This window comes from Pseudonaja textilis, chromosome 5, assembly GCF_049901715.1.
Source record: "Pseudonaja textilis isolate UNSWEBS1 chromosome 5, rPseTex1.2, whole genome shotgun sequence".
NCBI classification, from domain to species: Eukaryota; Metazoa; Chordata; class Lepidosauria; order Squamata; family Elapidae; genus Pseudonaja; species Pseudonaja textilis.
In genome coordinates this window covers 39,426,921-39,450,984 of record NC_141994.1, presented here as the reverse complement: position 1 = coordinate 39,450,984, position 24,064 = coordinate 39,426,921, and the positions used below count along the sequence as shown (strand labels likewise).

Sequence of the window (24,064 nt, the reverse complement as noted above, 5' to 3'; positions counted from 1 at the left end):
ACACATAATTTCCATGAGTTCACTTAAATTACATCCAGGATGCTTAAAATTGCCACAGAACAAGGCTGTATGGAACTATTTGATTTTTTTCCCCTCTATTCTTCTTCTCCACAACACATTGGGTATTTTTCATTTAATGTCACACTCAGGACAAAAGTCATTTTCTTGTGCTTCCTGATATTTCTGTGAAACTTATTCCTATGAAGCTATTTGCCTAATGAATATAATATATTGCCTGGACGATTCACAGACTTGATAACATTAATATAGAATCATTTTTTAAAACTGCAACAATGATTGCAGCTGAATTAAGTTGCTTCTCCCTTCTCACGTTCCTATAAGTATAGGAAAGGAGATTATACTTCAATAGCAAAATGCATGCTGTACAAAAGACCCCAGTTCAATCCTTACCTTTCTAATAAAAGACATTAGGGAAAACTATCATGCAGCAACCTTAAATAATGTTGCCAATTAAAATATCCTAATGGTAGCTCCATATATAAAATTAGAGATGGATTGGGGTTCAAACATCCTAACCATATAAGTTTGACTTATGAACCTCACTATCCAAATCATCTATCTGATATTAGACTGATAGATGACCATTTTGTCTTTCCATACAGCAGAAAAGGATTATTTTGATGAAAAACATTTTGCAGAAAAATGTGTTAAATGTTATCTTCTCCAGATAGGTGCTTTTTGAATCTGTTTTACACTAGTGATTCACTGAAAGTGATATTCATTATCTGAGTAAATTTGATCATTTTCTAAAGTGTATTTCAATCAGTAATTTTCTTTTGTTCACATTTCGAAGAGAACCAACTTTGTCTGTACTTTTTACTTTAATTTGCTGATTAAAAAGCAGTTCTCTTTAGAATTTTGTGCTTCTCCTAAAATTGCAAAACTGTCCTGGATGGCAAAAGGTATCAGCATGGGCATAAGAATAATTCGTTTAAGAGCATGTATGTTGCAGATAAAAGCTTTTTAAGAATTTTACTTAAATACCAGTTCTAGAATCATTTGTTAAAATTGTAGGTCATTGTGGAAATAGTAGAATAGTCAAGCTAAAGTAAAAATATAAGTGGATGCAACAAGAAGATGCTCCTAGAAATACTTACATAATATTATCTACTGTGAGTATTTATTAAATTTATACGCCACCCATCTCACAGAATAATAGTAATTAGAAGGTTTTCATGAGTACAGTTCCACATGGGTTGTACATTGCAGACAGAATCCCTGATAAAGCAGAGGTGCTTCTCATGAATTCTCCATAGGATACATGTAACACTGTTTTCCATAGAGCTTCTAAACATTTGTTGTTTCAAAGATAACATTGGATAAAAATTCAGTTTCAGCTGGAAACATGGTATCAATCAAATCAGTGTTTCTCAACCTTGATAACTTTTAAGTTGTGTGGTTGGGGAATTCTAGGAGTGGAAGTTTTACACATCTTAAAGTTGCCAAGGATGAGAAACTGAAACAAGAGGATATATCACAATTGGAGAGGAAACTGATCTCAATTTTTTAATATAATTATTTTATAGTTGATTATAGCTGAATAAAAGCCAACATATGGTGTAAGGTTAAGGTGATAAATCTAGGATTGTTCTCAGCTGACTCAACTCAACTGTAAAACTCAACTCAACTGTAAAAGACAACCTGGAGAACAAAATACTTGGTGCTTCTCCATTTCTGTGAAATCCTGATGCCCTGTAGCTGTTGCTATTTTAGAGGCCATGCCTATAGTATGAAATAGTTGTCAAGCAGAGAACAGGTTGGCTTGTTTGGCTTTAACCACCCAGAAACCTTTCAAAACTGAGTTACTCCAGTGGCCTTGTGGTAAATGATAGAATATCCTATACCACTTAAGTAATTTATATTCTAGAGCACATGGTTTTAAGCACACCTGTATGCTTTAACCTATCTGTTTGACTTGTTTATTCTTAATGAACTTAATTTCCAAGAATCCCATTGATTGTGCCAGGTAGAAATAAATAAATGTCAATCTTGCAAGGTAATACAGATAAGAAGCACACCCAGAATTACTAGATGTAAGTATACCTTTATTGTAAGGTTACATCAACAGAATCTTGCAAGTCTAAAAGCATATCTCAGGTATATGGTATATCAATAAATATAAATAGTGAAATGGGTGGCATATAAATTAAATAAATAAAATATATGCCCTGCCTTGCCTTCAAGAAATAAGTTCAAGAAATAAGGAAGGCTCCCTTCTGAAAGTTTGTCACACCTTCATTCCTTCTGTGAGTTCATCTGTTGTTTATCTGATCCTTTGTCTCAAAGTAGGTCCTGATTTTCTTTATTTTCGTTAAAATTACTCATTTGCTAGATATTTTATCAAGTATCAAAATCTATATAAATCTAGTATTCCATGATAAGCTTTAATTATACCCGTATCCGTTCTACTCTTGACATACTTCATATGCACATTACTCTGCAGAGATTTAAACTGAGTCCCCAATCTAGTAGTACGATAAGCATTTTATGATAGGAAGTCAGTAATGGAAAACTGTTGATCAAAAATCATTTTAGGGAAGACTAATGTCTTAATTTGTTTAATGTTTGTGGTCAATAGCTAATTCCACAAGTATTCCAGGAGGTGAAAAGCTATTGGCCTAATGTGTGAGTTAAGTTGTATAGTGATCTCACTTTTCTGGCATATTAGAAATTAGGACTGTTCCTTTTTAAAAAAATCTTAATTCAACTTTTCCAGTTCCTAGTAATCTAAACCTGATTATTTTCTTAATGTTATATTCTGAGTTCTTATCACAGATAAGATTTAAATACCCTAAACATCTCTCTGTCTCACAATTTAACCCCAGAATCATTTCTCACTTGTGCCAAATATTCAAATATGAAATTAGTAGAAATTCTGAAGGTTTTTTTATTTGTTAATTAATCTCTTTAGATTTCTTTGAATATTTATGTGTCTTTTGATTTATTTGAAACCCTGTTCTACTCTGCTTGGGGCCACAAACAGTTTGATTCTTGGTGTTACATTTCAACAGAATGGAGTTGTTGTTTTTTTAAGGTGTGTGTGTGCTTTAGACAAAATTTAAACAATAAATAGGTCTTTTATGCATTTGATTTTTTTCTACAGCCTACTCAGAAAAGCTTAAGGTGTTATGTCCCAAAGTACCTCCCAGGAGAAAAATCTAGTTATTACAGATGACCATGTGTATGTTCTTACCTATTGTATAGCTCCTACCATTTAACTAATTGAATAAATGATCCTGTAATTATATTATGAATTACTAATAAGCCTCCAGTCAATTTCCATTATGTAAGCATAAAAAGGAACCATGTATGTAGTGAATTAACGTATTATAGATTTTTATGTATCTATTTCTACTGTCATCCTAATGCAAGCAGTGCAAACACTTTATAGTACTGACGAACATTTTATATGAGTATTATTATAAAAATGAACAGAAACTAGTTATTTCTATTTTTTCATCAACTAATTTTTGCGTGTATTCTCTTTACTTTTTTTTCTAATTGTGCAATTTGCTTTTTGAGATAAAGCAATAAATTAAAAAAATCAGTATTTTTCAAATTTTCAGCCTTACCACAGGCTTCTGTGGAGGCACTGAATTATGGTTTCTTGGTCATTTCCTGATAATTCCCTGCTTGGAATTGTTCAGCCACAGCACAACAAATCAAGGTATGTTTTAAACCAATCTTTCCCAATTCATCACGATCAGAATCTATGTAAAATAAGAAATTTTTCATCAAAGTGAAAAACATATTTTTCTGCTTTTTTTCCTGAGGTGATAGCAATGTTGATAGATTGAGGACATGATAAAAGTTTTAAAGTTACCACTTTTAAAATTATCACATTTGCTTCAGAAGTTTGTTTTGGTTTCTGAAACCATTGCCATCTAAGTCCATAGGTTACTTAACATTTGTCTTAAGTTTTATAACTTAAGAAAATGGTTTTATTTAAAGAGCCAAAAAGAAAATAAAACACAACTGTGAAGTGTATTTATATGTTGTTATTACGTAATTTGTCTTTACTATAGTTACCCGTTATTCTTTCTCTCTTTTCACAGACTTGGATTATCACTTGCTTTTATCTTCAATTGATACTACTTTATCCTCTAATTAAAGCCCAAAGTCCCTGTGGGAATCCAGTGACAGATGATGTAAATGAAATTGCAGTACTGGTAAGTGGCTTCTTTCCAAATTTCTCACTAAAAACTGTTCTATACAAGATGAAAGGAGATATGCTTGGCAGAAACATGGAAACTCTTTTTGGCTTGTCTTAATTATTAGTTTCAGTTCATTTTTATCATGTAAAAAAATCTAATAATTTTTTTTTATCTTATTTTTTTTTTTTAAGAAATGATGAGTGGACCCTGCAAATCATTACAAAATTCATGAGTCTGTTTCATGCCATAAAATAACTATGTTGCTTCCCAAGCACCCTTTTTTTGCCTGCTTGGAAATTTTCCTCTTAAGTCTGTGATAGGTCCATTACTAAATTATCTTCAACTCTAAAATACAAGGAATATTTTCTATGCTTTTTATCATTGGGGTAAATACAGGGGTGGGATTCTACCAGTTTGCACCTATTCACTATAACTAGTTGTTAGCATTCTAAGCAGTTCGGAGAACCTGTTGTTAGAGGAAATTACTGGCCTAATCCTGTAAGGAAGGCAGGAAGGAAACATTCTGGTGTTGCTTTACAGAAACTGCCTCTCCATTAACCCTTATTACGTTCTTGGCAGGACTAGACTTCCTGTCTCAGGAACGTCTCTGGAGTTTTTTTCTCCTCCTTTGCTGGTACTTTGCTTGTGTGGAGTGACCATTCAAAGTTACAATAGCATTGAAAAAAGTGACTTATGACCATTTTCCACACTTATGACTGTTGCAGCATCCCCACAGTCATGAAAGGCCAGGCGAGGAGTTGCGTGCCTCGATGTGAGTGATATTGAGTTGGCCATACCCAGCCAATAACATGACCACCAAGCCATGTCCACCCAGTCACATGACCACCAAGCCACACCCACCAACTAAGCCACACCCACAGAACCAGTTGTTAAAAAAATTGAATCCCACCCCTGGGTAAATATATATTTTTGTGCCTATCTTAAATCATCTGATCAAGAGAATGAAAGTAAGAATGTCCTTTAGAGGCTATTCAGAGCAAAAATTGGAACCAGAACCTGGGTCGTTGAGTAAAGCAGCCATGAAGCAGATTCCCACCTGACTGCTTCTCTCAATGACCACAATCTCAGCCCTCTGTCATTAAGCAATTTCTTGCATCATCAAGGGACAGAGTTTCAAATAAGGAGTGCTAAATAATTCCTTGGGTGGGGAAAGATGCTGGGAGGCTCCACTCTAGCACTAAAAATCCTCTGCAAGTTAGATTTTCAATGTCAAAGCAGAGAGATACTTAGGTGCTGTCTGAGGCAGGTCTTTCTTGCATTACTGCTGCCTCTCTGCTGAGGCATCTGCTGAAACCAAGCATGTTATTCCTTAGGTTTATGCTTAGGGTGGGTGGAAGAGGCCCAGTGCAGGCTCCACAAAAGTGCCTCTCTGGTGTGGAACTAAAAATCCTCCCTGCTGAAATCCAAGCAGAAAACATTGACTTTCTGTGGAAGCCAGCATGGAAGATTGTAAATGATGATCACATGATTGTGGGGCCGTTGGAAATCTGTCTTAAGTGTGAATGGATTGTGAAGCTCCACATGATGGAGGGATAGTGGTGCAATGTTTTTCAATGGTCAGAACTGCTTTAAGACCGTTTCTGAAGCTATTGTAATTTTAAACTGTTAAGTGACCAAGTTATAAGATGAGGACAACCTGTAATATATATCTTGCCACATGAAACTGGTCTTCTGTAGTTCAGCTTCTCTCTCTTGCTGGGCAATTTCTCATAGCCAATGCCAACATTTCTTTGCTTTATAGAAGATTGTTCACTTTCATCCAAGAGTCATAAATGGATGGGATGAGATGGGACTGGAGAATATATTGTGGTCATTACAATTTTCTACTAAATGCTAGCTTGAGAGTTGTTGCTCTGAGAAACAGCAGGGAATGGAACAATGTTATAGAACACAGCTTTCAGCATGCATTGTGAATAATATGCATATACAAACAGCATATGAAGGAAAGTCAACATCATTCAACATAGGAAGCTTAGACTGAGTGAAATATTGATGCAACTTTGTATGTTTTTACAAACTGTACTTAACTCAGGTCATGCATTATGCAAGCCGAACCCATTACTTCTTTTCTTGGCTTGCTGATGGTCCCTTTCTTGTTAGAAAAAGACGTCCAAAGATGTGATATATTTTTACAGAAGTTGTTTCATGCCTGCAGCAGTCAAGACCCAACAAGCCAAAGCAGATCAACTAATCTTAGGCTGTGACTGTTAGAGATTTGATTCTTCCTTTTGTTACATATTTTCCTCATCCCTTCAATTTCTAAGCAGTCCACAAATCCAAGTATCAACAGCAAGCTCTCTTTCCCATCAGATAGCACAAATCACATTTTTCCTATGGCATGAACAATTCCTTTTCCAAGTGTAATAGGAATGTGAAGATCTACCAAGTAAAAATAATTAATTGATTGGAATTTTAAAAAGTTCTTTTTGAATTTTGTGGCATGTAAATCAGAGGTGGTATTTAGCAGGTTCTGAACAGTTCTGGAGAACCAGTAGCAGAAATTTTGAGTAGTTTGGAGAACCGGCAAATGCCACCTCTGACTGGCCCCACCTCCATCTATTCTCTGCCTCCCGAGTCACAACTGATTAGCTGGGTCTTCTTTTGTTGCCCTGCACAGGAGAACAGAGCTGGAGAACAGGTTAGTGGGGTCGGGAAGGAATGGAGATTTTGCAGTAACCTTCCCCCAGGAGTGGGATTGGAACAGAGATTTTACAATATCGTTGCCCTACCCCACCCACCAAGCCACACCATACCCACCAAGCCATGCCCACAGAACCGGTAGTAAAAAAGTTTGAATCCCATCACTGATGTAAATAATTCTAGTTTAGCCATCAACTGCTTCTTATTAACAAGAAAACTTATAAGGCTCTTCTAGAGTCTTGTTATCATCTAAACTAAAAAGTGGGCGGGCATCTTATGGCATTGGAGGACACAAGATAGCATCAATATATTTTGTCATTATTAGTAAAATAATCATTTCACTTTGAGTTCAAAGCAGAGCATGGAGCAAAAGTAGGGCAGAAAGATTTTTTTAAAAAAAACCTAGTAAAATTGCAATGGTGAAAAGATTAGAAAGAGAGTGTGGGACTAGGAAATTCAAATATGATATTTCTATAATTTGTCACTAAATCCTAGCATGGTGACTCTGAATTTGCAAATGAAATAGAAATGGATGTCACACCAAATATACTGTTATAGTTTACTCAGTATTTACATAATTTCAAGTTCATGAATTTGTCTCTGAATAAGACAGCATGTCTTTTCAAAGATTTAAATTTGTTACAAGGTTCCAGCTATGTCTCTCTCCCCACATCTCTGTTTTAGTTATTAAAGTGTTCATACTCCTTCACTTTATAATCCTGTCTACTTAGGTTTTTTTAAGCTGAGCTGAAAAGAGCTTGACAGGCTTTGATTCCAGAAAAGTAGGTTATATACATAATGCATGTCAATTCTTGTTGTGCTTCTCGATCTGGAACAGATTTAATCTTGCACTGATCTTCCTTAAAGAAATACATGAGTGTTGATATTGTGAAGCCTCTACTCTCTCTAAGGATACTGAATAAAGAAAACAGGAACTTCTCTTTTGCTTAAAGTGATATTGGACCTGGCTAAGAGAACCCAAATGCTCCTGTGTTGAGATGAATCTGAATGGTTCTTTTGGCCATTGAACTACCCTTTTGCCTTCCTCCCTCAAATCTACACAAGGATATGGATATCTTCCAAATCTAAAAGATAGTTTTGAAGTTGCCTCAAAATCCCGGCTTCTTCCAAAGCTGTGAACCATAGTTTTCTTATTTAGGAAAAAAAGAAATTACATTTAGTGTAAGTTTTCTCAAATGATTGTATGATATTATTGAGGCTGCAAGTCAAAGTGGATGGGACCCAGAACTAATTTGGGGAGTTAGTTTCAGAAAATAAAGCAGTGAAATCTGGATCAAGTCATCATGTTTACTCTAGTGTAAAAAAGAAGGGAAAGGAAAAGCATTTATACAATACAATATATTATACAGTTTGTTCTTGAGTCAAAAGGATATAATACAGAATTATATAGGAATTAAAAACTAATGCAAGATTTATAAGCCAGCATTGTATAGAGTAGATTTAGTTCAGAACTTAGATTGTTAACTTACATAATCATTATTTTACCTGGATTACTTAAGTTCAACTAAGTCTGAATATAACCTAATATTTAATTTTGCATTAAAATCATATGTAGAGATATGTGCTTTGATAGATTATCCTAGGTATATCCATTTCTAAAATTAATTAAAGTGGACTATGAAATCCCCATTTAAAAATAGGTAAAAATGTTGGTTCTTTAGTATCAATAGAAAGTGACAAATTTTGTAAAAAGTTCACAATCCTAGGAAATGAATATTTCAAAGTAATTTTACTGTTTTCTTTTCAATATTACTTGTTTTATAGGATTGAGAGATGTAAATGACATTATCTTGCCAAATACTAGCTCTTCCCTTAATTGAGTGACCTCTTTTATTAATTAGACAAATGAGTCTAGTATAACAAATTTAAATGGGATATGTTACTTTGATTCGGTACTAGGTGAACTGTAGCTACTTACCTATTAACAAGGATCTTATTAGCACTGACTGATCATTAAGCACATTTTAAATTGGCTCATTCTTTCTGAAAACTGTTGGACAGTATCCAAGAAGCCAAACGCTTCTCTAGCATCTATTTTGGAAAAAAAATCATGCTTGAAAACATGGCAAATGCCATTCAGTTTAGAATGCAGATGAGCAGCCCAGAACCCTACAGGCCTAAAAGCCATCCCAGAATGAACATAACAATAATTTTCAGACCCATTGTTTTCACTTTACAAAATTTTGGTGGATTGTTTAATACAGGGGTATTAAACTCAATTTCATTGAGGGCCACATCAGGATTGGGCTTGTCCTTGGAGGGCTGGTGGGGGCGTGGCCATGGTGGGCATGACATGGGACCACACATCCGCAGATATGGTTTTATTATTATATTCTTTCTAAGAATGAGCTGAGGCAGGCATTGAAGAATGAAACAATGTTTATTGTAACAAAGAAACAGGTTACCCTAGTCTGCTGATATGTTGCTGAATCGGCCAGCTGACAGGTAACAGCTGATGCTGTCTGACAGCTACCTTTTATAGTTCACTGTCAGGCTGCTCAGCCAATCAGAACAAACAAAACTCCCGCTCAAAATGTGGACCAACAAATAGAACTTCTGTAGAACACAATATTTATAAACTTATAAAAATGGGGAGGCGTCCATTTCTGTGATTTTGTTTTTTTAATACTTACTTGATCTACTTGATCACCTTATGAGAGAAAGACCAGATCAAGAAACTGACGCCATAGGAAGACTAGAACTACAAAATTGTTGACATAGGCTACAGTAGCAGAATCCTGCAAGCCTAAAAGGTAAAGTATTTTACTTTTCCACCCTTTTATAACCTTCTGAGCCTAGAAGGTTGGGCCTAGAAGGCCTCCTGGATCACTCTGGAGGTTCTGTTTTGAGCCTGGAAGGCCTCCTGGACTACTTCGGAGGTTAAAAGCAGTTGGAGGGGGCGCACCCTGCCCACAACCCATTTTTGCTAGCAGAGACACTGCGGGTCGGTCCTTTGCTATTTCCAGACCGGCCCCATGGGCCAGATCTAAACACCCCATAGGGGGATCCGCCCCATGAGCCTTGAATTTGACTCCCCTGGTTTAAAAGTTATAACTGTATACCTCTAAAAAGAAAAACAAACCCATTTTAGATCCATTTTTTTTTATTTTACAGAGTTTTCATGGATTGTTTAAAAGTTAGTATTGTATCACTTTAAAAAAATCCCCATTTTTGAAAGACCCAATATAAATTAAATAAATTTCAAGGTAAAATCCCTTTTGAACCCTTATTCTAGCTCAAAATTAAAGTAAAAAAAAAATCTGGAATGTTTGATCTTACCAACTCTGGTGATGCCATGCCATCACTGGGTCCTCATCCCCTATAACCTCTAATCAGGATATAAAAGAAAACGTTGCTCATTCTTCTTTTGGCGAAATTCATTAGTAGAATAGAAGTGCTGTCAGTTTGAGAACTATATATATAGAAGTTATAACTTAGGATTTATTGCACTAAAACATGATTTGTTTTTATTTTTTTAAAAAAACATAAGTGGCTAGGTTCCACAATGCACTAAGGCTAAGCCATAAAACCTTAAAAGCAAGTGCAGTGTGGTGGTTAGAGCGTGACTGGAGATATCTAGGTTCAAGTGTACCCACAGCTACAAAAGTTCATTAGGGACTTGAGGCCATTCATTCTTTCTCAACCCAACCTACCTCAAGTTGGTGTTTGGAAGGAAAATGTGGAAAGAGAGATCAGTATACATGCATGCTGTTTTTAGCTCATGAAAAGAAGGCAAGATAAATATCTGTCTACACATAAATGAACTAAAATGATCATATGCATATCACATAATCAGGCAATGAATTTGATTTTTGCCTGATTATGTGATATGCATAATGATGATATTTCAGCTCTCTGTAAAATCATCAATATGATGAGCTCGTTTTATGTCCAAACTGAGAGATGAAGCCTATGAAATAATAACCTGTTGTTAGAAGAAGCAATTATATAAGAATGCTCAATTAATAGGACCTGGACTAGATTTGTTACAAACAAATTTTGCCAGCTTAACCTTATCTCCTTTGACAAAGTTGGAAAATACTACAAACATAGTGCACCTGGACTTCAGGCACCTTGACATAGTGCCTTGTGATATTCCTCGACATAAAATGGTGAAATATGAGCTACTGTACCTCTGTTAGATGGGCCTACAGTTGGCTAAATGATCACATCCAAAGAGTGTTCCAGACTGGCCATGCTTAATTTTGGAAGGAAGTATGTAGTGGAGTAACACAGGTCTCTGTCCTGGTCCTTGTGCCACTGAATATTTTTATTGGAGACTTGGGTGACTCCCTCACCCATTTATAACATTTGCAGGTGACTCATACATTTTTAATAAAAGGCAGAAAATTCAAAAAGCTCTGGACAGACTTGAATAGATGACAGAAATGAACAGGAAACAAAGAAACATAAGATTTATGCATCTATATAGGAAGAATGTAAGGCACAAATGGGGGAGTCCTGACAACAGTACAAAAAGGATTTGGGTATACTGGATGACCACAAATTAAACATGAACCAGCAGTATAATAGAGCTGCTAAAAACATACATGTTATCTTTAGGGCATTAACAGACGATGGAGTCAAAGTAACAGGGAGTAATTATTCCATTTTATGCTGACCTGGTTGGATCTCACTTGGAATAGTGTCCACCACACTTTAAAAAAATACAAGAACATATCAGAAGTTTTGTGAAAATGGGACACCCCTGTGGCCCAGTTTTGTGAGGAGTTTTGTGAGGAGTATGGAAATCAGGCCCTGTGAGAAGAATGATTACAGGATCTGCGGATGTTTAGATTACAAAAAAAATATTACTAAGTCATATTATGATAGCAACCTTCCAATTAGAATATGAAGGCTTTCAAGAAGGGCTATGGAAAAAAGAAATGGGACAACTCATCGCAGCCAATTCAGCATAGCCAGGTCACCTGTTGCCAAGTCACTGCAGGACAACCACATGGCTAATTTGCCATGGGGATAACTCACTGCAGAAGACCAGAGGAAGAGTTGGGTGAGTGAGCAAGTAGTGGGTAGAGCGCACTACTCCAGGCCATAGAGACTAAGGACAGCCACAGTGGGCAGGGCAAGCAGCTGGGAGGTGGTGGAGGCTGGGCCATCCCATTTTCACACATCCCACTGCTGCTGTTCTGCGTTGTGTTCCAGGCTGAAGAGACTGAAGATGGCAGTGATGGGCAGGGAAATGGCCACAGGGGTGTCCCATTTTCACATTCTCATTGCCACCGCCATCCCCAGCCTCTTTGGCCCAGATTTTGGCACAGCAACAGTAGCAGTGGCAGATGGTGTGAAAATGGGATGTCCCTGGCCACTGCCCCCTCCCTGCTGCCTATCCTGCTCACTGCCACCATTCCTGACCTCTTTTGCCCAGAGCTTTGTGCAGCAGCAGTGTCGGGTGGGGGGTGAAAATTAGAAGCCCCTGGCCACCACTCTGTGCTCTGCCCTCTGTGCTCATTTGCCTGGCTCGCCTTCTAGCAACCTGTGGCAAGTTGTATGTGTAAAATTGTCTTGCAGCAATTTGGTGGCAGTGAGTTGGCAGAGGCGACTTGTCAATAGTGAGCTGGTGATCCTGAGATAGCCACAGCGAGTTAACCTAGAGCCATGGAAAAATATACTGACTCACTACAGAATTCAGATAAAACGGCAAAACAAGCCATTGTGAGACTTAGATCATGTACTCCACCTCTTTCTCTTTCATAGGCAAGAGAACAAAGCAGAACAAAGTTCAGTTTGATATTTCACATACAAGTGATACCCTGACAAACAATAAACCAGGATTCAACCTGGTGCCCTTCATCATTCACAGTAGCAAAGGATTAAAACAAATATGGTCAAAAATACCGGAAAGGCAGTTCTTCAACAAGGAACTGAAAGAAGTTGTTTGAAAATAAATCTGAACTGACTCTATTGGGTGGTATATAATTCATTAAAAAAATATTAGCATTAAAAAATGCTCATTGCACTATCATTCAAATAGCATGTTAGGTAAACATGTTAAGTTTCCACAGGCATGATTGGACTTTATATGTTTAGCTCTGTTTCTGTTTATTTCCTTAAATCGCTAAATTGTTTTTCGTGTTCTTTGTTGTCTGTAGGTTGGAAATCTTCCAGATGATTATATGATAGCTCTTAGATATGTCCAGAAGACAGACACACTGGTATGTAAAGCTATTGGAGTTATTTCAAAACATACACAGCATCAATTATTCTTGCTTTTCAATTTTTGGAAATGCAAACAGGTTGTGAACGTTTTAATTCAAAGACTTTTCAAAAGGTTTTCCTTATAAAATTATATTCTGGCCAGAAACCATTACATTCCTGTTGGTAAATTAAACTTTTCCATTGAAATTCTATTAAAATTTAACATGCTGCATTTTAACTGGTTTTTCCCCATATATTTTATTTAATAATAACTTGAAATAAATATGTACAAAGGAGCAATATAATTTTAATTATTTGTATATATGTAGTAATCAGATGAGTGAAGCAGCCTATGACTCAACCTATCTAAATCTTCAGTTATATAAAATGAATCATTTTCCCATGGTAGATGGGAACAGGAAATCTTTGATTTTATGCAGCAGGAATATTGTAAGATTTTTATGCCTGCATTTCTTCTGTCTCCTCTAAATTGCAAACATGGAGGTGTGTGGTTACTGACATACTCACAGTATTAATAAGGAATTTTGTTCATCTAATTAAATTGTAAAGAACATAATATTATAAATGGTTTCCTGCCAAGCCTCTGATTTTTCCTGGCCAAAAAACAGACATAACTGCAATGTTTTAAGGTTGTTTCTTTGCTGCTAATTAAAAGCCTAATTAAATCTGCTTGCTGGCAGAGAGAATAATAACTTTGTACGTGTGAGAGAGAAAGATAACCATCTTTTCTTTAGTGAGTCCTCAAAAACATCTTGTGAATACACTTGGTTTTATTTGCCATGGTGGCAGTATTCTGTGGGCTTAGAAACACCACCAGTTCCAACTTTGGACAAATCATTTTTTTAAAAAAGATATGTAGGGCTACACCAGATAGAGCCATGGTGGCAGATTGGTTAGAATGCAGAATTGCAGTCTAATTCTGCTAACTGCCAGCAGTTTAATTCTGACCAGCTCAAGGTTGACTCAGCCTTCCATCCTTCTGAGGTAAAATGAAAACCCAGATTGTTGGGGGTGATTCTGTAAACCACTTAGAAAAGGCTATAAAGCACTATGAAGTATTATCTAAGTCTAAGTGCTATTGCTACAACACTTCATATAACAATTAGGCAGGAAAGTCTTATAGGATAGAGATCTCAGTAGATGCTCAATAATATCTTTTAATACTAATAATATTAATAACTTTTAAATCTAATAGTACTTTCAAACTGAGTTCGATGTTCATAACTGAAAATCAATGTCTGTCCTACAATATTAATGGGATTTGGTACTATTAGGATCCACACAGTAGTGTAAGTCAAAAGCAGACAAACCTCATGACTTATTGTGATGTATGAACACACTTAGTAAACACTTAGTGTTAGTAAAATATGTTCACTGTTACGGTGAACAGAGTCTATATATAAATGAAGCAATTGTTAATGCATAGTGGTTCTGACATGTAATTTGTATTCCTGACATGCAACATGAAATGCATCTTTAAAATATAGGACAAATTCAGTGCAGCATGAATATTGGATCCTGTACCTTGAAAATGTTACTAAGAAAACTCTGTGGAGCTTTCTATTGTCATCACCAGTAGTCAAGATTCATAAAGACACTGAATTGGGATAAACAAAATAAAATAGATCTTAATTCTTTTTCTTTATAACTAAAAGAATAATAAATAGGTGAAATTAGTGGACATGGAGAAACAAGTACAATTAGCAGAAATCTGCTGACCGTCACATATCCATGCATATTAATGGCAGTTGAATATTAGTTTAACAAAGTGCAAAATAATGTTTCCAAGGCAGATTAGGTTGAGGTAGTTTATAAATGTTGATAGATGGATAGATAGAAAAAGAATGAATGAATAAATGTAATAGTGTGTTGAACTACTTTTTTTTACAATTGTACATTATTAAAGCATGCACAGAATATAATCTTTTTTTCCCCTTTGTTATCATTTCTGATAGCCTTACCACTGTTGGCTGCATCTGATGGTCCCTGAATTGTTAAACAGTCTACATAATCTGCTCAATAAATTCAAAGAATTTCCAGATATGTCAAATGTCTTGAGTAACTATTCAATTATCAATAAACTAAGAAGGATCATCACTGATGTGATGGAATGCTTATCTTCTACCACATATAATAAGGTAATAATATAAATCTGAACTTTCCTCTATATTACTAAATAATACTCTGAGATATTAATGTATAAGAATGGGTGATTGTAACATAATGTTTTTGCAGAGATTACCTTGCTATTATACTAAACCAGACATTATTAATGGTTTATTAAATCATGACATCTTATAAGTAATTCCTTCATTTATTTATATATTTAATTATATATAATTTCAATGTTTACATATATTTATGTATTATATTTATACCCTCCCTTGTGTTTGTTTGGTTGTAGTGGAACATAAAGATAATATATAAATAATTCTTGCATGCAATTCAATTTCTTCTATCCCTGTATTTAAATATGTCTATTTAACATATACATAATATTTTGTACATATATTTGATGCATTGAAGTTGTGTCAAATTCATTAGGACTTATTTGAAATGTATTCTCTGAGTAGCAAGTATAGCTTGCTTGCATTGCTAATAATTCTGTGGAAACAATACTTTGTTTTCATTAGTAATAGATCAAACAGAAATTTGGGAACATGAGTTCTCCAAGATACATGCCATACCTTTCCCCACTATACACCTCTGATTTAAAACATAAAATATGATATTGTAACATAAAGAAACTATGATGTCTAAAGCCAGCTTTAAACTTAGCTGCTTCAATTTGCAAAGTAAACCAAACCAATTCATGCTTTAGTATTTTAATTGTGTATTTAGTATTTATATAAAAAAGCTTTTCAGATGAATATGAATTTGCACAAAAACACTCCAGTGTTTTTACCACTTGTAAATAATATACTCACCTAGGAAGGAATTGCTGCCTTATAATTTTCCCTGCATAGTGATATACTAGGTGGCCTTATTTTCTTAAAAACGGGATTCTATCCTCTTTCTCAGAATTATAGTCAACATGATCATCTATATGAAGAAGGTAAATTTGTTCCAGAAGAATTCTTCAAGCACTTTTACAGCACTATTAAGGCCTACAAAATCTTTTCAAAAAGACCAGAACAAAGTGACTGCATTCTTCCCTCAACAACAGAAGTCTCTCCAAATGGTAAATGCTCTTTTATATATAGAAATATTCACAAATGTCATGAATCACCTTTAATGAATTGGTGCCAAATTCAATATGAGCTTGTATTATACAGGGTAAATGTAACTTGGTTATATGCTGTTTGGAATAGAGCCATCTAGAAATATCAGTAATAAACAGTGCTTTGACTTTATAGACCCATACTCTGCTTTACCAAGGTCCTAAAGACACTGAGCACGTCAGCTGGAAAGCTGACAGCCTTGGTTTGAGGCCAGAGTGCTGTGTGACAAGGTGAGCTCCCAGCTTACTTGCCCCAGCTCCTGCCACCTAGCAGTTCAAAAGCATGCAAATGCAAGTGGATAAATAGATACCACTTTGGTGGGAAAGTAACAGTGTTCCGTACACCTTGCACATAGGCATGCTCTCCACATGATCATGGAAATGTCTTCAGACAATGGTGACTTTCTCGGCTAAGAAATGGAGAAAGGATCAAAATCTTTCTACACTATTTAGCCCATTATTCTCTAGAACAATCCATATTCAAAATTCATGACTGCTATTTAATTTTTAAAACAAAATAAACAGCGGAATAATTTTATTTACCTCTTTACATCACTTTCATCCCAGTCTTCAATTGAGAAGGTTCCTGAAGGGTTTCCATGCAGATTTTGAAAGAGAAGCCTTTTTCACAAGTTTTTTATATCAAAAGTACAGGTAGCTAGAACAAAATTGGTGATGACATAAAGCAAGCCTTCAGGATTTTGTAGAATATATTTTTTGAACATAGAATAGCAATAGCACTTAGACTTATATACTGCTTCACAGCCTTCTCTAAACAGTTTCCAGAGTCAGCATATTGCCCCCAACAATCTGGGTCCTCATTTTACCACCTTGGAAAGGATGGAAAGCTGAGTCAACCTTGAACCTGGTGAGATTCGAACTGCCAAATTGCAGGCAGGCAGCAGAAGTAGCCTGCAGTACTACATTCTACCACCATGGCTCTGAATATAACAAATTTAGCTGCTCTATTTCTATTATAGCTATTTACTTCTGATCACATAGACTTTTTTTTAATTGTCTGGATTGTCTAAATGTTATAAAGTAATAAAAAGTAGAGGTTCCCCCCCCCCAAATGGGTCCGGCTTTATTGTAATAGGAAACTCCCACATGTGGTCCTCGGTGTATCCATCTCAGGCTGGGAAAGAATTTCAGGAATACTGAACTAGATGACCCAAGGGTTTCATTTTGTATTATGCAACTTCCTATGTGCTATTTATATATATAAATAAACCCTGACATATTATTTCTGTCTCAGATTCAAGCATCAGTGTCACAGAGCCATTTTTATTACATCCTGTAGCGGCCAGTTCCCTTAGGAATGATAGCAGTGGCAATAACAGCAACAGTAAGTGTAAACAATTGCTTTCAATATTGTCATATTAATTGTGGAGGTGGGGAAGAAAAGCAGCCATATCCTCAGGATCCATTGGTTAAATAAACTTCTTTGCCAGCTGAGGAAAGAAACAAGTGGCAAACATGTCTAATAGCACTCAACATCAATATAACTTCTTAACATGAAGCCTAGAGCTTGGAGAAGAAGCACATGGTTTTGCTTTGGTTGGTGTTATATTTTGGTAATTAGAATTGTATGGCTTTTATAGAAAATGGAAAATTGAAACAATATACATAAACTTATTTTAATTATTTTATTACATACCCTTGAATGTAACATAATGGCACCAGTATGAGGTTACTTTTCCTCATTCATCTCTTTCTCCTCCCACTTCTGCTTCAACCTGGGAAGCATTAAATTATTAAAGCTTGATGAAGCTGTGATAGAAATAAAAAAAACCCCATGGTTTTTTTCTCTAAAGTCTAAGAACAAATGTAGTGCTCAATCCCACTTTTTTTTAAATGAAGGAAGCTTACTAGTTGGGAAGGTGAAGAAGTTTCTTTATGATTTTAACATTTACTGGACTGTATAAATCATAAGATGAAATGGACAAGGAATCAGTTTCTTGCATTGCCAGATTTTGTGAGCCCCCAAATCTGCCACTTCAGTTTACAGTCTGGGGACTGTATTTTATAAAGCTAGGGTCAGGTATATAAGTGATTTTCTCTAAATATTTCAGAATTAAGAAACTAGATGGGAATATCACTATATTCAAAGAAAACAGTAAAGTGAAATGAGGACACAGCAAATGTATGTGCATGTGTGTGTGTGTGTGTGTGTGTACATATGCATACAATGGTTGTCCCACATAAGAATAATGCAAAAATATGGGAAGTCACCATACATAGATATAGGAGCTGAGTCACACCAAGATTCCAAATTAAAACAACTGCCAGAGGCAGAATAATTACTATCTTAAAGTCACTGCTGTACAAACCTGTGCTAATCATGGTTGGGACAATGGGGTTCAGATAGATAGCAGGTTGCTAGCTGCTGCTTCTTTTAGCTATTTTAACTTCTTGTAGTATTTCTGGTCTACAGGAATGGCTTAGTAGATAGCAATTTTAAGATGTGTGGACTTCAACTGTTAGTATTCCCTTAATCAGCATGCTGGCTGGGGAAGTGTGGGAATTGATGTCCACATGTTTTGAGGTTGCTAAGGTTGATAAACACTGTTATAGGCTAAGTCTTAGTATAGTTTGCCATTCAAATGTTCAGATAAGCAAAAGTGCCCCATCTATTATTTCAGTAGCCAATGGAATTGCTCTTGCTAATAGTCCTCTGTTGTGCAATGAAGAATAGGGGAAATCCTTGTCATTTTCCAGTTCATGCTGCTCTGCCTTTTGAGAATTCACATCTGAGAGCTTCTAAGCATATTTTTTTCTAATAAATTATGTGGTGTACTTTAAATGGGGAGGGGAAACCTTTAGCAGAAAATCCAGCCAAGAGAAAACAAGAAGATAACTTGGTAAGTGTTCCTTTGCAGATGGTTACATGGGATTATAAAGTTGCCAGAATGTTTGCCTTTCCCGAGTGAAGTGCAAATAAAGCTGTGAATTTCAGGCAGCCAAACACTTCCTAATAAAACCACAAACTAGTTTAAAAGTATCATTTGAAATGTAAGCAGTAGAAAAGTATTACCAAATACATGACTCACAGGTTTAACAGTGTTACCCTGGAGATTTTGTTTTGTTTTAATCTGTCTTCATTAATCCAAAATGTTTTTTTTTTAAATTCCAGAAGCAGAATTGGACTTCCTCAGTAAGTCTAGCAATCAAGTATTGAGCATAGCACTTTCATCATTGTTGGCTTTTGTCTTTGGCTTTGTTTTGGGAGCCATATGCTGGAAGGTGAGAAATATCGAATATATGATTGGTTAAAGAGGATACTAAATTGATATCATATATTATATGCCCTTGAGTGAAGTACCTTGGTTTCATGTTAAGCAAACATATCAATAAACCTTTTTCATACAGATTTGAGGAAAGAGGTGGTTTTTTAAAAACTTTCTATGTTTCTAGAACTAGAAACATTTTACTATCCTTTCCCTTCCTCCTTCCATCCTATCTAGAGGCAGATAATTTGTTGGCAGAGGATAGTTCTCCAGTGTGGAATTGGATTCCATAATGAAGAAGAATAGGTTTTGATGTAGAATTGAATGCTAGTTTGGAATTGGCAACAGCAATGTGATTTTGTAGGCTTGCAATGATAACTATTTTTAAATGCTGCAAAATTCAAAGGCTTCCAGGATTGCCAGGCCCAGTTGATGTAGTATTATCCAGTAAAACAGGGGTCCAGTAGAAAAGGTTGGGGGCCACTGCGGTAGAAGACTACCAAAAAATACTCTTAGCTAATCCACACAATTAGGACTATAGATGATTGTGGAGATTAGCTGAGAGTAATATTACTTTTCCCAGGATAAAATTACTGTGATTTGAAGTTTGCACTGCCTACAGTTATGAAGAATAGTATCACAATGAGTGGTATAATGTAACCCTTCCACAACAATTAAATAATAACAGTACAAAGAGGCACAAAGGTTATTTTGCCTTCATATCTTTCTGCTATCAATAAATAGTGAGAAAAATGTGGGCTGAAAGAAAATTTATACACATATACATGTATTTTATGTACAAAAGCAGTGGAAAACTATTTCCATGCTTTATGGTTGCCAAGATAACTACATGGACATATGATCTGCCAGAGGTGGGATCAATGCCAAAAAAAGGAGATTCGACTTCTATTCTTTTCCTCTTTCAGCTGAGTTACATGTTTTTAATATTTTATTTTTTAAAAAAATGCAATTGATTATATTATATTTTTATCTATTTTACCATACGTCCTGTTTTCTTATTTTTCTATAGAAAAGGATTTGCAGGCATATACTACAAATTCACCAGACTACACAATCTAACATCAACCAAGATGAAAATGAGATAAGGTATTTTAATTTAATTTTGAGTCAATTGTCTATTAGGATACTATTTCCTCAATTTCAATATATAGTTTGGAACTTTTGATCCTGAAAGATTCTAGGACTCTTAAGATATGTACCTCATGACCTGTGTTGGAAAAACAGATTAATCACAGAAACTAAAAAAGCACTTTGTTTTTTTATTTCTTTTTCAGTATGTTGCAGCACAAAGACAAATCGCTTCTACAAGTGTAGCTGTTTCTTTTTTATATATACACTGTTACTGCTTCCTGTCCAGGCAAGTATTGAAACAGAGTATTTGAATTTATCACTGAGGGGTTTCAAGTGACTAGTTGACTGAAATTTATAGTAATTCTTTCAGGGTTTCTCATATAAACCTATATACCATCAAAACACTGATATGCTCCCCTTTTTAACAATGCAGCCATAGTCTATAAAATAATCTCCCTTCTTACTCACTTTTAAATAAGCATTTAAAATGATGGCTTATTACATGAACATCTGAGTCTTTGCGCTGGGACACAGGGACAGGCTGTGCCTCTTAGAAACTATAATTTCATCTTGTGCTAGAAGATTTCCCCATCATTGGCACCCGTGTAGCTCAGCTATGATGCAAAAGGAATTCCTGACAATTTCTGAGCAACTTTGGCTTCTTTTAAGACCTGTCCGTGGGGTATCAAAGTAAATTCACAGTTGCTAATATGGATAGTCTTGGACTTACGGGCAATTGTTCAGTGACTGGAGTTACAAAAGGATGCTGAAAAAATGGACTTCCACCTATGCCATAGTTACGTGATAAAAATTCCAATCTTGACAGCCTACCCACACTTACATCGGGGCACTTCAACTCCCCCATCACCTATTCCCCCCCCCCCACACACACACACATCGTTGCCCTTTTGGCTGGCTTGCACCCTGTTTTGTAATGCAGCAAGCAGCCTTAGAATGACATGGCTCTGAGGCTATTTACCATATAACAGGAAGCCGGAGCCACTCCAGTCTGCTCTAGCAAACATCAGAAAGTATTCATTATATTGCCCAGTTGTTTTTGCTTCCCAGACTCAAGTGCTCCCCACCTTAACCCAGCAAGCACCAGCAAGTATTCATTTGTCCAACTGCCTTCTCTTCTAGCTTCCCACTTCGACCTTTCACCCTTTGCTACTTCCTTTTTGGATCCAGCCTCTCGAGGGAACTTTTCTACTTTTTTTCTCTTCATTCCAAAGACAGTGCTTCTTTGTAAAGCTGCACTGTCTTCATAAAGCTGCAATCTCTTTCCAAAGGCATTCCAAAGACAGCACAGCTTTACAAAGACAACACATCCTTCAGAAGGCTGCACTGCCTTTCCTAAGGTGTTCCAAAGATAGCTCAGTTTTACAAAAACATGCTGCTTTCAGAAGAAGTAAGAAAGTAAGAAAGGTTTCACTGGAGAATTTGGGCCCAAAACAGCAACAGCAAAAGGTGAAAGATCCGTGCAGGGACCTGGGAGAGAAGGCTTTGGTGAAGAAATGTTTGCTGAGGTGGACTGGGAGTGAATAAATTCTGCTGATGTTTCCTGACCAAACTGTACAGTATATGGGCTAGGAGAGAGAAGGAAGAGGGGTGAATGAATGCCAACTGTAGTGGGCTGAAGTGATGGAGGCTTCTTTAGCCATGGGAAGCACCCCTAGAACCACTAGTCAAGCCTTTGAAATGTATTATTTGTTCATTCGTTCATTTTATTCATTCATTCTTTATTCTTTCATAATTTTATTTGCCTTACTTTTATATTTTGCTTTAGTTTATATGTTTTAAAAAAATATTGATAGCTGCTTTAAGTATGAAATAAATGAAAAGGGTGGCTGTAGGTTGAATAAAGGAGAATGAAACCACATTGTACTTTGAATCAAGTACTGAGTAAAATTGAAGGCTTTCTTTGGGATTCTTTCATTATCAAGGCAGCCTTTGCAATTTCTATGTGAAATATCTTCTACTAATATGAGAAGTTGAACATTTGTCACTAAAATAGCTTTTGAAATATTGAGACTTTCAGCTTTTTCCTCCCTTCCCTCTCTCCAGGCAGCTAACAGTTCTAAGTTTGCTTCATAAATGAAGCAGCTTTAAGCATATTTGTGTTCCTTTTGGAGTGACAGACTGAGTCTGCATCTGTTGCTGTTTCCCGTGACTCCATATTCACAATATAGAGCTGTGGATTAAAGCTGTGTTACTGTGAAACCAACGTGAAATTCAACATCACTAGAGAAAAGAGTTTTCAGCAAAAAGGATTACCACTTTTAATGTAGAGCAAAGTGGATCTGCAGTGGATTTTAGTAAATGCAGTAAGAAGATTTATGTGATCCAAAATATAAGGAAGTTTGAATTGGATACACAAATAGAGACTATGAATAGAAGAAATATGCGGAAATGGATAAAAATAGGAAACTTCAGAAATTTTTATGTCTTGCAAATAAGTTTATGCAATGGACTAATGTGCTAGTTTTCTTTCATCAGTGGAACTGGGCTAATAGCGAGAGAAAGTTTCATTTAAAATCAGATACAGTAATTTCGGAAGATATAAGTGGAGTTTAATTTTCTGTCAAAAATTGTATACAGTTTGACAATGTTGTTAATGTCTGTTGAGTAGAAGTGATCTAAATGCAAATATTCTAGGTTGGCCCATTTGATAGTTGCAAGGAAGATTGTCAGTTATATTATCCAGTACATGGGGTTGGGGGACAGAATATAAATTGTTATCTGGGATAACTATCATGAAACTGAATCAAAGTATTTAAACTATTCTTGATACTAACAGAAATTAGGTCATCTCAAAGATAGTAAGTTTACTTTATCTTTTTATATATGTCCTTGAATATTTTGAAATAAATTTTAAAGGCAACACCCATTACATCATTTTGAATTCTCCATCAATTATTATTCCTTCAGCTCAAGTGGAAAGAATTATTTGTCTAAATATTTCTCAGCCTTTTGATAAATGTAACAAAACTCTGGACAATAATTCCCAGGTGAAAAATTACCAGTCATGAACTTCAGTGAAACACTAAAAACATTGAAACCTGTATATAATGTTAAGTTATTTTTTTTTTCCTGAAAATGGATTTGAAGAATTTTATTTTCTATGAAATAGTTGGATTACTCTACATTCCAAACCACTAATCCAATAATAAGTTTAAACTATTGTAAGTTTAATTAAACTATTGTTAAATTTTCCTTTATGGTGCATTGATAAAAAAAAACTGTGCTTAATAAATGCTTTATTTAAACGTACACATTTTTAGATTTATTTATTTTCATATCTGTCACAGTCTGTTACAAAGTTATGTAATATATTTAGGATTGACTAAAATAACAGAAACCTGGATTCCTAATTTTGGCTAATCTTGAAACAAAAGCATATGGCCTGTATCAATACGCTGTACTGGGAAGAAAGGATGAATGATTTATAAACTAAGGCATAGAGCTGTTCTATTTATTAAACAGCATTCTCA

The 24,064-nt window shown here is 35.6% G+C and overlaps 1 protein-coding gene across 1 annotated transcript in view; it reads left to right on the top strand.

The window, feature by feature from the left end:
* Nucleotides 1-23,842, top strand: part of KITLG (KIT ligand) — a 46,332-nt gene extending 22,490 nt beyond the window's left edge. Inside the window, exons 2-10 of the mRNA XM_087934525.1 lie at nucleotides 4,077-4,190; nucleotides 12,968-13,030; nucleotides 14,990-15,172; nucleotides 16,056-16,215; nucleotides 17,510-17,599; nucleotides 19,388-19,497; nucleotides 20,512-20,588; nucleotides 20,777-20,863; nucleotides 22,642-23,842. Coding sequence (XP_087790651.1) covers nucleotides 4,077-4,190; nucleotides 12,968-13,030; nucleotides 14,990-15,172; nucleotides 16,056-16,215; nucleotides 17,510-17,599; nucleotides 19,388-19,497; nucleotides 20,512-20,588; nucleotides 20,777-20,816 — 837 coding nt within the window. The 3' untranslated portion in view covers nucleotides 20,817-20,863; nucleotides 22,642-23,842. The remainder of the gene's footprint in view (nucleotides 1-4,076; nucleotides 4,191-12,967; nucleotides 13,031-14,989; nucleotides 15,173-16,055; nucleotides 16,216-17,509; nucleotides 17,600-19,387; nucleotides 19,498-20,511; nucleotides 20,589-20,776; nucleotides 20,864-22,641) is intronic.
* Nucleotides 23,843-24,064: the final 222 nt, after the last annotated feature.